We start from the raw sequence: 15,664 nt of genomic DNA on the forward strand, positions 1-15,664 counted from the left end.
AAAGTCTTCATTTTAATATTTCATTTTGACTTCTCTTTAAAGTCTCAATTTCATGGGAAAATTTTTCCTTCATGTCATGTATGGTTTTCTTTAGTGTGTGTATTTGCTTCTGATTGCTTTTGAGTAATACTATCATTAATTTTTTGAGTTCTGTTTCTGGCATTTCCTTAATCTCTTCATCTTCACATTCTAATATTGAAATGTTGTTGTGTTCCTTTGGGGGGTTATGTACCTTCCTTATTCTTATTTCTTGAATTTCTGTATTTGTTTTTAAGCCTTTGTGGAGTTGATTTTTGTTTTTTCCTCTGATCACATTTATCTTTAAGCTATACCTCTGTGGCTTAGTGGAGAGTCTGTGCTTTCAATAAATACCAAGAAGTGTGTGCTGGGTGTGCCCAGGGAGCTCCTGTCAGTGCTCCAGAGTAGGGTGAGTCTACAGGGTAACACTGAAATTGGGCATGGTAGATCTCAAAACCCAGGTGTTAGCCCCAGGTATGGTCTGCACCACCATATGAATCACACAAATAATCTGTGCAGTCCTCACTGTGAGCACAGAGCACAGTTTCTGCTGCAATAATCTGCTGTAGGCAACCAAGGGAGCCACACTCAGTGATTGCCCAGAATCCCAGCTTTACACTCCACCTTCTCATGTCACCACTGAGTCTCCATGGTCTCAGCACATAAGGCTCACACACTTGTTGCGTTTAGAGGTTTCTCTCTGCCCTGCCAGCCTGTCCAGTCAATAGTCAATACTATTTGAGTACTAGTTATAGCATTAATTCACATTGTACAACACATTAAGGACAGAGATCCTACATGGGGAGTAAGTGCACAGTGACTCCTATTGTTGATTTAACAATTGACACTCTTATTTATGGTGTCAGTAATCACCCAAGGCTCTTGCCATGAGTTGCCAAGGCTATGGAAGCCTTTTGAGTTCGCCGACTTCAGTCTTATTTAGACAAGGTCATAGTCACAGTGGAAGCTCTCTCCTCCCTTCAAAGAAAGGTACCTCTTTCTCTGATGGTCTGTTCTTTCCGCTGAGATCTCACTCACAGAGATTTTTCATTTAGGTCTTTTTTTTTTTTTTTTTTTTTTTTTTTTTGCCATGTTCCCCAAGACAGTTCTACCTAGGTGTCTTGGTCCTGAGAGGCTGTAGGCAACTCACCAGCCTATGTGGTTGCCCAGTGACCTCCCAGCCAGGCTCAAAGTCAGTTGGGACTGCAGATTGTCTTTGCAAGAATACCTGGATCACACACATATATAAGAGTCCCAGGCCAAATGTTGCTCTCTCCCTGCCACTGCCAGTGGTACTGCTGAGAAGATGGTTTCTTGTCTCAGCCAGTTGCCGTGTGCACACACAGTCTTCTGCAGCTCCCACTCAAATCCATAATGGCTCCCACCCTTTCTTAACTGGGCAGCAGGCGCTATTGTGGGAAAGTTGAGGCGAGATAAATTGCCACCTCTATATCCATTGGGTCCACAGGCAACCACTAGCAACTGCTCCCCTTCTGCTCCCCCTCATGCTCTCCTTCTGACTATATAACCACGGGTTGCAGTAGTCCAATCTCACCTCTGTCTCCAGGCTCCTGCCCTCTCCAGCTCTAGGCTGCTGCAGTTGTGCACTGTGTACCTGTTCATGCTGTGTGTCCGCACCCTCTACACAGGTCCATGGCATTCCTCTTCCTCTTATAAGATTTCCTGTGTGGTTTTCTCTACAATTCTCCTCTGAGAGTACACTTCTTGTGCTTTCTTTCTTTTCCTTTCTTTCCTTTCCTTTTCTTTTTTTTTTTTTTTTCTTAATTGTTTATCCCTAGCCTAGCACAGTGTATCATTCCCTAATCTGCCATTTTGGAATATCCCCATAATTCTACCTTTACAATTCCACACCCAACTAGTATCATTTATTGCTCTCTTCACAGTCCATGTGGTTTTAAAATGATCTTTTTTCTAATTTAGTGAAATCAAAGAATGGAACTAAATGCCTATCAAGCATATTTGAAAATGTAAAAAGTTCAGCCCCAGTAACTCTATCTCATTCTACCTAAAATTTTATCCTGTTTGAAGCAGGATTCTACTACAAATTAGCTCTGATAACTGAAACAACTTACATTAAGTAAAGAATTCAGTTTACCTTTTTCAATGTGCTAAGACTATACAAGTAAAAATAGTCTAGGACCATGCATTTTCTATTTTTTTTTAAACTTTTATTTAATAAATATAAATTTCCAAAGTATAACTTTTGGAGTATAGCAGCTTTTTCCCCCCATAACCTCCCTCCCACCCACAACCATCCCATCTCCTGCTCCCTATCCCATCCCATTCACATCAAGATTCATTTTCAATTATCTTTATACACAGAAAATCAATTTAGTATATATTAAGTAAAGATTTCAACAGTTTGCACCAAACAGAAACACAAAGTGTAAAGTACTGTTTGAGTACTAGTTATAGCATTAATTCACATTGGACAACACATTAAGGACAGAGATCCTACATGGGGAGTAAATACATAGTGACTCTTGTTGTTGATTTAACAATTGACACTCTTATTTATGTCGTCAGTAATCACCCTAGGCTCTTGTCATGAGTTTCCAAGGCTATGGAAGCCTTTTGAGTTTGCCGACTTCGATCTTATTTAGACAAGGTCATAGTCAAAGTGGAAGTTCTCTCCTCCCTTCAGAGAAAGGTACCTCCTTCTTTGATGGCCCGTTCTTTCTACTGGGATCTCACTCCCAGAGATCTTTCATTTAGGTCTTTTTTTTTTTTTTTTTTTTTTTCCCCAGAGTGTCTTGGCTTTCCATGCCTAAAATACTCTCATGGGCTCTTCAGCCAGATCTGAATGCCTTAAGGGCTGATTCTGAGGCCAGAGTGCTGCTTAGGACATCTGGCATTCTGTATTCTGCTTCCCATGTTGGATCGTCCTCTTCTTTTTAATTCTATGAGTTATTATTGGCAGACACTAGTCTTGTTTATGTGATCCTTTTGACTCTTAATCCTATCATTATGATCAATTATGAACTGAAACTGATCACTTTGACTAGTAAGATGGCATTGGTACATGCCACCTTGATGGGATTGTATTGGCATATGTAGTGATGAACTTGTCTCCATGTCTAATTAATCAATTAACTCACATTGATATTGTAGCTCCATAGAATAAGGGTGAGTGTAAGGTTGAGTCTTCCATTAGGTGATCAGGGTGAGATTGCATCTACGTTTCCCTTTGTAAATCCTAATGCTTGGCTCTCCTACAAATGAGATCCTGGGACTCATTCTTCTGCTTAAAATCCTCCAATGCCTGCAAATCCCACTGAGAACCAAATTCAGACTTTTCACAAAAGGCCTCCCTGGTGAACCACTTCCTGCTACTTTACTGACCCATTCTTGTTTTTTGTCTCTTTCACAGTTTGCCAAATTAACTCCAAGGTCTGAGTTTTTTCATTTGCTTTTCTTCCTCTTGGGTCATTTCTCATCAGATCATCATATAAAGCTTTCTTCCTCTCATCTTTTAAGTCTCCATGTAAATTACTAGATCTTATTTTAATTTCATTTTTATGCTGTATTTATTCTTTCCCATGTATTTTTTTCCATCATATCAATGTGAAATCTTCTTGTTTTAAATTTATTTTAGATCATCTATAACTATACATTCTTTGTTTAAGGAATAAATTACAAAAGCCACATTTAAGAAACATTATAAGGTTGAATATGTTTGCTAAGCCTTATTTTTAATTGTGTATGAATTTGTCACAAATGTACCATTTAAAAATATCTATAAATTGGCTATTCTTAAGTATTAAATTTTGCATGATCTTTTATGTTAAATAATAAGGGAGATGATTCTTTGAAATTCGATTCCATTCCTGTGGAATTACTTCTCTGTGGACTAAATAATTCCACTTAAAAAGCTCATTGTAATCACACACACAGAGGATATAAAGCACATACACATTAAAATTCTTCCTTTACTGTGTCTCTCACAACTTTTTACCTCCTTTGTTTCACAAATTACATTTTCCAGAGAGCACAGCATACTAATTATAAAATCTACACTTCTAACCTAAATATCAAAATGGATGATTTTTTTTAAACTTTTATTTAATGAATATAAATTTCCAAAGTACAGCTTATGGATTACAATGGCTCCCCCCCCCCCCATAACTTCCCTCCCACCCACAACCCTCCCCTTTCCCGCTCTGTCTCCCCTTCCATTCACATCAAGGTTCATTTTCAATTCTCTTTATATACAGAAGATCAGTTTAGTATATATTAAGTAAAGATTTCAACAGTTTGCACTCACATAGCAACACAAAGTGAAAAATACTGTTGGAGTACTAGTTATAGCATTAAATCACAATGTACAGCACATTAAGGACAGAGATCCTACATGATATTTTTTAAAAACTGATTAATTTTCTATGCAATTTCCAATTTAAAACCAAGTTTTTTTTTTTCCATTTTCAATTACCTTTATATACAGAAGATCGATTCAGTATATACTAAGTAAAAATTTCATCAGTTTGCACCCACACAGAAACACAAAGTGTAAAAATACTGTTTCAGTACTAGTTATAGCATTACTTCACATTGGACAACACATTAAGGACAGATCCCACATGAGGAGTAAGTACACAGTGACTCCTGTTGTTGACTTAACAATTTGACACTCTTGTTTATGGCGTCAGTAATCTCCCTAGGCTCTAGTCATGAGTTGCCAAGGCTATGGAAGCCTTTAGGGTTCGCTGACTTTGATCTTATTCCGACAGGGTCATAGTCAAAGTGGAAGTTCTCTGCTCCCTTCAGAGAAAGGTACCTCCTTCTTTGATGGCCCCGTTCTTTCCACTGGGATCTCACTCGCAGAGATCTTTCATTTAGGTCTTCTTCTTCTTCTTTTTTTTTCCCCAGAGTGTCTTGGCTTTCCATGCCTGAAATACTCTCATGGGCTCTTCATTTATAATGGAAAGAGACTCAGGAAGGGAATACACTGCAGATTAAAACTCACAGTAAAACTTTTAACCCATGCAAGTACTTAGAAGGTACCTGAGTGAATGACATGCCTTTATCTCTAAACCAGTTTTTCTCAGTAGTACTCAGTGTTTCAGTCTGGATAATTTTTTTCTTTTCAAGGAGTGCTCTGGGCATTGTAAGATGATTTGTGGCATCCTTGGCCTCTTCCTACCAGATGTTGGTATCAAACTCCCCTCCAATTCTGACACAGAAAATGTCTCTAGATCTTGCCAACTGTCCCTTGGGGAAGTGGGGTAAAACCACCCTCTCTATCTATCTATCTATTCTTTGTTATAGTTCCAGAATTACATTTTTAAGTGATTCATTCTGTTTTTCTTAATTATTTTAAGAAAAAGACTTTTTTTAAATTTATTTGAAAGGCAGAGTTACAAAGAGAGAAGGAGAGAAAGATAAAGGGAGATGATTCATTTGCTGGTTCACTCCCCAAATGGCTGTAGCAACTGGGGCTGGGCCAGATTGAAGCCAGGAGCCCAGAGCTTCTTCCATGTCTTCCACATGGGTAGCAGAGGTCCAAACACTTGGGCCATCTTCTGCTGCTTTCCCTAGGCCATTAGCTGGGAGTTAAATCAGCAGCGGAACAGCTGGAGTTGAACTGACACCCATGAGGAATGCTAGAGTCACAGGTGGAAGCTTAGCCTGCTTTGCTGCCACACTGGCCCTTCATTCTGGTTTTCAATGTTCTTTATCCTTTTTTTTCTTTTAAAAAAGTTTTATTTATTTATTTATTTGAAAGAAAGAGTGACAAAGAGAGGGAGAAATAGATATCTTCCATCCATGGGTTCACACCCCCAAATGACTACAACAGCCAGATGTGGGACAGACTGAAGCCAGGATCCAGGAACTCCATCATGATCCACCATGTGGTGACCAGGCACTAAGCACTTGGGCCATCATTTGTAATCTTCACAGGCCCATTAGCAGGAAGCTGGATTGGAAGGGGAGCAGCAGGGAAACCAACTGGCCCGCCAATATGGGACACCAGCCTTGCAAGTGGCAGCTTAACCTACGGCACTACATCACTGGCTCCCAAATTACCATTGCTTTACAGAGTTCCCAGTCGTCTTCTACCTTGTGTCATTTTTCTCTTCTTGAAGATATGGCCAGAATTTTTATGTGACTCTGGATCATCATTCATTTTCTTTCATTCCCTTGGGTATATTTGCCATCTGAATTTTGAATCGTAAGGAAAAGGCCGCATCAATTCCCAGCCCAACATCCACAAAACCGAAGTGTATTGGAAACAGACGTTTCATTGGAATGGTCTCAAAGATAAAAACATACCTTAAGCTTCACATAGGTTTTCTGACCTGAGAAGTCAGTTTATACACAACTAAGGTAGTCCAAAAAGGGTTGCTGACTCTATTTTTCTGTATAGTTATAAATTACTTCACTTGTTTCTAATTCAGGATCTCCAAGAAATACTGGCTACCTTGACCCCCAGGCTGGCTCTCTAGAGCCCCAAGCTGGCTATCCAGGGTCCCAGGCAGGCTACCCACTTCTACCAGCTGACTATCTAGTTGCTGACCAAAGCAGCATTCCTGCCTCAGATCAGCCAGGACATACTCAGCCTGGTGGACCCGCAGAGGTACCATGGATGCCAGCTCCACCACGTCCGTTGAACTGCCCACCTGGATTGGAGTATTTGACTCAGGTAATTTCAAATACATGGAATAATCATAAACAGCAAGACTGTGCTTCCAGTTTACTTAACAAGAGTAACAAATTAATAATTTATCAAATTCGAAATACTGAAATGTTTTGTTAATAATGAATTGTTCATTTCATTTTTTCATCTAAATAAAAATGTCTTAGAAAATTGTGTTCTGTGATCTTGAATACCATTTATGATAATAGCCAACAGCCAATATTTATTAAACAAAATTTTCTAGTCTTTATCCTATGCAAAATACATATAGTGACTCATGTAATCTATAGAACATCTGTGTGGTTAGGAACATGTGTTCTCCATGTGTTCTTTAATCTCACTACTAAATAATTAATTTGCAACTTGGAAAAAGAGTTTGCATGAAGTTTACTGTTGAGTTTCCTTTTTTTTTTTTTTTTTAAAGATTTATTTTATTTATTTGAAAGACAGAGTACAGAGAGAGGTAGAGACAGAGAGAGAGGTCTTCCATCTATTGGTTCACTCCCCAGATGGCCGCAATGGCTAGAGCTGCGCCAATCCAAAGCCAGGAGCCAGGAGCTTCTCCTGGGTCTCCCATGAGGGTGCAGGGGCCCAAGGACTTAGGCCATCTTCTCCTACTTTCCCAAGTGATAGCAGAGAGCTGGATCGGAAGAGGAGCAGCCGGGACTAGAACCAGCACCCATATGGGATTCCGGAGCTTCAGGCCAGGGCTTTAACCCATTGCGCCACAGTGCCGGCCCCACTGTTGAGTTTCAATTATTGATAGCAAGTGAGAAGTTTAAATATTTTGTGCTACTTGACTAATGTTTTTATTGTAATTAATAAAACTGCATCGTGATTATATTGATTTCATCCTTGGGAAGCTCCAATTTTATCAATATCATCAATAAGGGCAGGAAAGGTCCTGGGTTTATCTGTTCTACATGATAGTTAATATTAGCAACATGAGTATAATATTTTTGGTAGTAGAAAGAGGTAGGTGAAGTAGCAACATGAAATTCTGTATACCGATCTATATATAAAATATTTTTATGATAGCCAACCAGTTTTTTTTTTAACTTTTATTTAATGAATATAAATTTCCAATGTACAGCTTATGGATTACAATGGCTTCCCCCTCCCATAACTTCCCTCCCATCCGCAACCCTCCCCTCTCCCGCTCCGTCTCCCCTTCCATTCACATCAAGGTTCATTTTCAATTGTCTTTATATACAGAAGATCAGTTTAGTATATATTAAGTAAAGATTTCAACAGTTTGCACCCACATAGAAACACAAAGTGAAACATACTGTTTGAATACTAGTTATAGCATTAAATCACAATGTACAGCACATTAAGGACAGAGATCCCACATGAGGAGCAAGTGCACAGTGACTCCTGTTGTTGACCCAACAAATTGACACTCTAGTTTATGGCGCCAGTAACCACCCTAGGCTGTCGTCATGAGTTGCCAAGGCTATGGAAGCCTTCCAAGTTTGCCGACTCTGATCATATTTAGACAAGGTCGTAAAAGACAGGGTGAGGATAGTAACCAATGATCCTAAGAGTGGCATTAACCAGCATTAAATGGGGAAGAGGACCATCAGTACACACAGGGCCAACCAGTTTTGATAAACCAGGAGTCTGTCTTCTGTTGTCTGTACCAGTTCAACTTCAGATAGAAACACTCTGATATTTAAATTTTTTTAAATTTTTTATTTATTTTTGACAGGCAGAGTGGACAGTGAGAGAGACAGAGAGAAAGGTTCACCCTCCATGGCCACGGCGGCTGGCGCGCTGTGGCCAGCGCACCGCGCTGATCCGAAGCCAGGAGCCAGGTGCTTCTCCTGGTCTCCCATGGGGTGCAGGGCCCAAGCACTTGGGCCATCCTCCACTGCACTCCCGGGCCACAGCAGAGAGCTGGACTGGAAGAGGGGCAACCAGGACAGAATCCGGTGCCCCGACCGGGACTAGAACCTGGTGTGCCGGCACCGCAGGGCCGAGGATTAGCCTATTGAGCCGCGGCGCTGGTGAACACTCTGATATTTAAAAATCAGGATGTCAGACAACACACAGAAGTTATCACTAACTACAAGTTATGTCAGATATACTTTAAAAATTCTTGACATTTGCAGAAAAAACTTTAAATTAACAAAAAATGATCAGCATTTCTCGAGCCTCTTTTAGAAGGAACATAATTTTCTAAGGTTCATAAAGAGTCACAAGTCAGTTTAATTTTATCTAAATTTTCCCTGATCAGTAGTGAACACTTCCAGTAGTTTTTCAATTAAAAATATTGCTATTAGTTTAACACTAGAAGGTAATAAAATTGGTAATTGATTATATGCAGATTCTAAAATATAAACATATAGATTTTAATTTGCTTGATTTAAGAAACATTGTTTTGACATAAACGTAACGCTTAATTTTGTCTTTCTTGAAAGATAGATCAGGTACTGATTCATCAAGAAGTTAAGCTACTAAAAGGTATGTATGCATAGTTTTCATATTTCTAGAAGAAACTAAGTTTATGCAGGAAAAGGCATGTTAACCACAATAAATATATCATTATTACCCATGGGCCAGTTCACCGTTATTTACAAACTCTCCCTTCAGAATAATGAAATTATGAACAATATCAGCAATTTACTGTAAAATTCTCAGGTGGTGGTTAGTATTTTGCTGGGCATCTTTCCTTACAATGCAGACATTAACTTAGAAGGAACACAATCCAAACTTATTTTTACTTCTTCCCCTACAATTGTAGCTTCACCTGTTTTCTCCTCGGTTTGTGATCAATTTGAGAATGGGTCAGAGCCACAGGAATAGTTTGGCTACCTTAGTTCATTTCTGAAACAAGTAATCAATTTGAATCTGGACGGTGATTTTTGGAACATTATTGCTTGTGCCTACATTTTCTCTTGGGAGTTCAGATGAGCCCTGTTAGACTTTTGTCCCCTGGGCTGTGGATTGTCAGCTTATAGGCAGGGACACTGCAGAGTTGGAGGATGCTGACCAGCAGGTTTGAGGCTGGGCTCCCAAGAAGTGCAAGCCCACTCCTGCTGAGTGGGTCTCACACCACCTCCTATACATTGGTGCCATGACCCCCTGGTGCAAGTATAACCTCAAGAAGCCAATCAAGGTTCCAGGACAGCTACTGATGGAATGAGCCTTTGGGTGGATTCCTGAACAATAGTGTCCTCCTTTTAGATAGAAAGGGTTTAATGAGTCTGCTGTCTGCACCATATGTCTGTTAAATCCATCTTCACCTGTCTGCAGAGTTCTTTTCCAGATAGAAATTAAAGCTAACCTTTCCAAACAGAGTAATGGATATAATTAAAATATGCAGTTGTCATTTCTTATATTTACACTATTTATAATGTACACTAAGATATTTGTAATATGGTTTTAGCCAGAAAAGAGCTCTTTGTTATTTGATCATTTATATTCTGACTTTTCAAAATATGCTGAAGAATACTTATTAAGGTTATAAAATCCAAATTAGATATTATACATTATACAGCACACTATTTATTTTTATAGATTTATGAATATTATAAAATTTTTTAAATATGTCTTAATCATGAAATATACAATTAATTCCTAATTCTCTAGTCTTTAATTCTGTAGTTGTCTTTAAAAGGGACGTCTTTAGTTTTCTTGCTCTCTTTGTATCCAAATTGAAAGTTTGCATTGTTTTTTTCATTTTACAAAGGTGTTTCTAAACATTTGGGCATATAAAGCATTAATGTTTCTCTCATTTCAAAGCTTAAGAGATCAAACAGACATAAACAGAATTCTTTTGCTTTGTTTGGTTTCATTTTCAAGTAACCAGAAGGAAACTTAGAGATTATGTAAACTCATGTTGTTTAACAAATCAACAAACTATTTTGCTGGATAATAAACACCCTCTCAAAATCAGTCAGGTTTTTTCCCACCAAACATTTAACTGTGGCGGATGTTTAAGTCATGGGTAAGTCTTATAAATGTCGAATGCAGGGCAGGAGTCCCGCCAAACACACTTCAGGGAATTTGTACTGACAAAGCTTGTGGAAGGCATCCTATCTGAACAAACTCCTGTCATTTGTACCTCCACATGTTTCTTTGAGTCAATTCTTGTTTTGTTCAGGGTCTGATAACCAATGACTTAAGCTACCAAGCACTGTGGACAAATGGGGCCTTTGATTGCTCCTTCCTGACTGTAAACAAGGAGAGATGTCCAATGTGTGAGTCAATACAGGAAGCCGTTTGTATTGTACCACGTGGGTTTCAGCACATAGTGCCTCCGATAAGGTGCAGAGTTCACCCAGGAGGCTCCTGGTCTATATGAAGCCTTGGTTTCCAAGAAAATTTCCCCCTTGCCCAGTACCCTTCCCTCCCTTTTAAGCAGCTGCTGCCAGTTTAAACCATGGTACCTGGTGCCCAATATGATGTTCTGGTTCACCTTCTGTTTCTACTCTTTTTTTTTTTTTGACAGGCAGAGTGGACAGTGAGAGAGAGAGACAGAGAGAAAGGTCTTCCTTTGCTGTTGGTTCACCCTCCAATGGCTGCTGCAGCCGGCACATCGTGCCGATCCAAAAGCCAGGAGCCAGGTGCTTCTCCTGGTCTCCCATGCGGGTGCAGGGCCCAAGCACTTGGGCCAACCTCCACTGCACTCCCGGGCCACAGCAGAGAGCTGGCCTGGAAGAGGAGCAACCGGGACAGAATCCGGTGCCCCGACTAGAACCCGGTGTGCTGGCGCCGCTAGGCGGAGGATTAGCCTATTGAGCCAAGGCGCTGGCCCCGTTTCTGCTCTTTTTCTACATGTGTCCTTTGGAAGTGAGCCCTCTCATTGCATTTGTTCAAACAATGCAAAGGTTTAAGACTAATCTTGGTTTATAGAACAGTTTATCAGGCCAACTGATGAATTACAACATTTTATAGCACCTAAGCGTAGAAATCATCTCCTTATCTCCTCCATAACACACAAAACTGTAGCATGTGAGTGGACATTTTGTCCACATTCCTAGCACTACCATGGGCACCTGCAGTATTCCCCCAACCCCCACAGTGCAGTTTCCCTTTCTGACGGGAGTCTGTGAAATCAGAAAGATCTGACTTATTTTCTTCTCTGTGTTTCCCACAAGAACTCTTGTATCCTCTGCTTTTACTTTCCATTTTGTGTCATTGGGGTCATCTCTAAATACCTTTCTTTTACCTTTTTTCTTTTCTCCCTGGTGTAGCTGTGTGTTATAATATCTTCAGGTAGATTCAATGGGTCATTATGATTTCTTCTTTTTGTTTTCAAGTCTTACTAGATTTTCAAAGTAAAAACAAATATGAAATTAAAAACAGCTTCGGACAGAAGATTTTCCTGGCAGTGGAAGATACTGATTGCTGTACCCGAAATTGCTGGGAGGCACTTAGACCTTTCACATTGAGGATTCTTGATAACACGGGCCGAGAAGTGATGACCCTGGAGCGACCACTGAGATGCAACAGTTGCTGTTTCCCCTGCTGCCTTCAGAAGGTCAGTGCACAGTTACCAGGGCAGGTTGTAAAGTCACTCAGCGCTTTTCACCTCCTCATTCACCTAAGCGTATGATCATTGTTACATTTACATATATTATTCTTCCTTGATAGATAGAAGTTCAAGCTCCTCCTGGTGTCCCAATTGGATATATAACTCAGACCTGGCATCCATTTCTGCCTAAATTTAAAATTCAAAATGAGAAGGAAGAGGATGTGCTAAAAATTTGTGGTCCATTTTTTGTGTGTAACTGTTTTGGAGATGTTGACTTTGAGGTAAGAGATGTCATGATGCTCTCAGAAGTTGCTTAATATAAAATATATGTTTTTAGTATAAGAATACAGTGTGATATTATGTTATTAAAATGTATGCAAATATTTCAAGATGAGAATAATGTACTCATATAAGAGTAAGACATTGATAAGTACCGTAGTATTTCAGGAAGAAGATAATATGCTCATATTTACCTTTGTTCCGAATGGTAGTTGTTACTATGGTCAAAGATCAGTGTTTATTATGATGAATGGAATAAAGAGCAACACAGCTGATATGTCAAATAAAAATAAGCCAAATGGGGGCAGGTGTTTTGCCTAGCAATTCAGTGACTAAAACATCTGTTGAAATGGTTGACCCTCACACTACAGTGCCTGGGTTCAAGTTCTGGCTTCACTCCATTTCTAACTGCCTGCCAATGCCTGAGAGGCAGCTGGTGACGGCTGGAAATAGCTGGGTCCCTGGACATACTGAGGAGGTTGAGACGGAGATACTAGTTTACAGATGGCGCATTGTCTGTCCTCCCTATCAGTGTCATTAAAGACATTTTTTTGAGTGAACCAACAGGTGGGAGTACTCACCCTCACTCACTTGTTCACTCTCTCAAATAAAAATAAATAAATAAATAAATAGAGAAAATTCGAGTAAGACTTTCTGTGGTGACTGGAAAAGAGCTCTACTATCAGGATTACAAAAATAAAAAAGCAAAATATACAACCTTTAGATTTTATATGATGATGCTATATATATTATCCATTTTATATAGAAAGCTAAATTAATTCTCTGACTGCTATCTCACATAGATCTTTTTAATCTGAAAAACAGGCTGTCAGTGCTTTAAAACATTTTAGAAGGTATGACTACTTGAGTTTCCACAAAATGCTCAACCATAGCTTAAAGCAATTTAATGTAAAAGTCACCCCTTATCCACAGTTTCACTTTCTGGAATTTTAGTTATTATGATCAATTGTGGTCAGAAAATATTAAATGGATAATTCCAGAAATAAACAAATCACAAGTTTCAGATGGTGGGCAATTCCGTGATTTCATGAATTCTCCCTTTGTCCAGTGTATACATACCATGAAAAGCTACTTGCTTGTTATTCACTTACTAACGTTTTCAGTTATCTAGTTGATTGTCACTATCTTTTTTCAAGTAACTGTTATGAGCCTTTCCTTTTCCAGGACTCTTGATGGGGAAAACATATGGCCACATGAATTGATATCCCAATCTAATCTTGTTTATGAGTTTAAAGTCCAAATTCATACCACTGGTTTATTTCAGAAGCTGCAAAACATAAAAATTAATCCTAAATAGTGATGTTAATGACAGGATAAATGCAAAAGTATATGAGAAAAAGATGATAACAAAGGCTATCCTCTATTCCTACATAAAAATCCTCTATCTTCATGTGGAACAATTCAAAAATTATATAATGCATTAAGAACTAACTTATCAGAAAATAGTCAACACTTGAAAATAAAGCTTCATATAATAGAATAATCTGCAATGATCATTTTAAAAATACCTAAAATACCTAGCCAAACATTAAAGAGGCAAAATAGAGCAAAAGATCACAATTAAGGTTTGATATTATAAATACTGACAAGCAGATTTGAAAACCAACTGAACAGAACATGTATAAGGAGGAACACTCATTGATAAAACCACACTGGAAAGGTTGAATTGCAAATTAGGTACACTGAAGAGGGAATTAATGAACTAGATGATCTCTATGAGGAAAGGCAGTTTAGGAAAAATATATATAAATTTGAAGGGCCATGGAAACTTGAAAAAACTTTTCTTCCTTTTGTCAAAGAAGAAATCTCTCTGTCTCTGTCTCTCTATTTCTGTCTCTGTTTCTCTCTTCCACTCTGCCTTTCAAATAAATAAATCTTAAAGGAGAGAAGGCACAGAATGTGCTGAGATGATATAATAAGAGCAAACTAACCAAGGACGTAGTTGACTTGAAATCATAGTGCCTCAGACTCAGAAAGTGCAAGTAGTTCTGGGTAAGAAACAGATGGACACTCAGATATAAGTTAGACTAATGGCAAACTTCAAAGCAATAAAGAAAATACAAAGCAGCGAGGGAGAGGGAGGAGGGAGGAAGGAGGAGGAGATTTTTACTTTAATGTGCAATTTCCTCACTATTTTGGAGATCAAACATTGTCATCTAAGTTTATTGCCTACTTAGATTTGCTTTTCTTTACATTGTCTGCTCATATCCATTGCCTTATTTTTCTTGTCAATTTATAAAATAAATTGTGCCTTAGAGATATTGACATTGCATCCATCCTTTAACAAATATTCCCCTAAATCAATCCCATGTTGTTCGACTTTGTTTATCAGACACACATACACACATGCATATAAATGCAGTACAAAAATTTCAATTTTTATGTGGTCAATATGGTCTTCTAATGACTAATTTTTGCTGACTCACTTTTTAAAATTTTTAGCAATTACTAAAAAATCAGAATATCATAAGAATCAAGAGCTAGAAATTAGAAACAGAATGTTTGGGTTGCAACACATTCCTACAACATCTTATCTGTGTGATCATGGATGAATTGTTTAACCTCCCTTGGCTTCAGCTTTTTTTACATGAAAACTGGATATAAAAATACCATAACTTGCAAGGTTGTTATGAGAATTGAATCGCTTATTCATGAAGTCTTTCCATGCTGTGCAGATACTAAATGTAATATACAAACTTTATTATTAAGTAAATAACATAATTTATGAGTAATCATTCAATTTGTGCTATACGTCATTATACTGTACTATTTTGATAGTGTCTATGCTCTGTGTGCTATTTCATATTTCAGTTTTTCTATTTATATTTGACTTGTGGGATGTCTAAATTTATTAGAATGCTGTCACCAATTATTGTTAGTAAATTTGTGAATTTAAACATTTAACATTAACATGATATCAGTTTTTATGTCTACAGCTTGAAATTTATAATAGGGATTTCTTATTTTTGAAATTGTATCTTGGCCGACGCCATGGCTCACTTGGTTATTCCTCCACCTGCGGCGCCAGCACCCCTGGTTCTAGTCCCAGTTGGGGTGCCAGATTGTTTCCCTGTTGCTCCTCTTCCAGTCCAGCTCTCTGTTGTGGCCTGGGAAGGCAGTGGAGGATGGCCCAAGTGCTTGGGCCCTGCACCCGCATGGGAGACCAGGAGAAGCACCTGGCTCCTGGCTTTGGATTGGCACAGCAC

The 15,664-nt window shown here is 38.7% G+C and overlaps 2 protein-coding genes across 2 annotated transcripts in view; both read left to right on the forward strand.

Moving 5' to 3' along the window:
* The window catches only part of LOC133775298 (uncharacterized), a 993,905-nt gene that overhangs the window by 23,895 nt on the left and 954,346 nt on the right, over positions 1-15,664 (forward strand). The window lies entirely within an intron of this gene.
* The window catches only part of LOC133749490 (phospholipid scramblase 1-like), a 38,129-nt gene that overhangs the window by 17,925 nt on the left and 4,540 nt on the right, over positions 1-15,664 (forward strand). Inside the window, exons 3-6 of the mRNA XM_062178666.1 lie at positions 6,438-6,682; positions 9,100-9,142; positions 11,944-12,164; positions 12,278-12,439. Coding sequence (XP_062034650.1) covers positions 6,438-6,682; positions 9,100-9,142; positions 11,944-12,164; positions 12,278-12,439 — 671 coding nt within the window. The remainder of the gene's footprint in view (positions 1-6,437; positions 6,683-9,099; positions 9,143-11,943; positions 12,165-12,277; positions 12,440-15,664) is intronic.

The sequence above is a fragment of the Lepus europaeus genome, chromosome 2, assembly GCF_033115175.1.
Source record: "Lepus europaeus isolate LE1 chromosome 2, mLepTim1.pri, whole genome shotgun sequence".
NCBI lineage: Eukaryota > Metazoa > Chordata > Mammalia > Lagomorpha > Leporidae > Lepus > Lepus europaeus.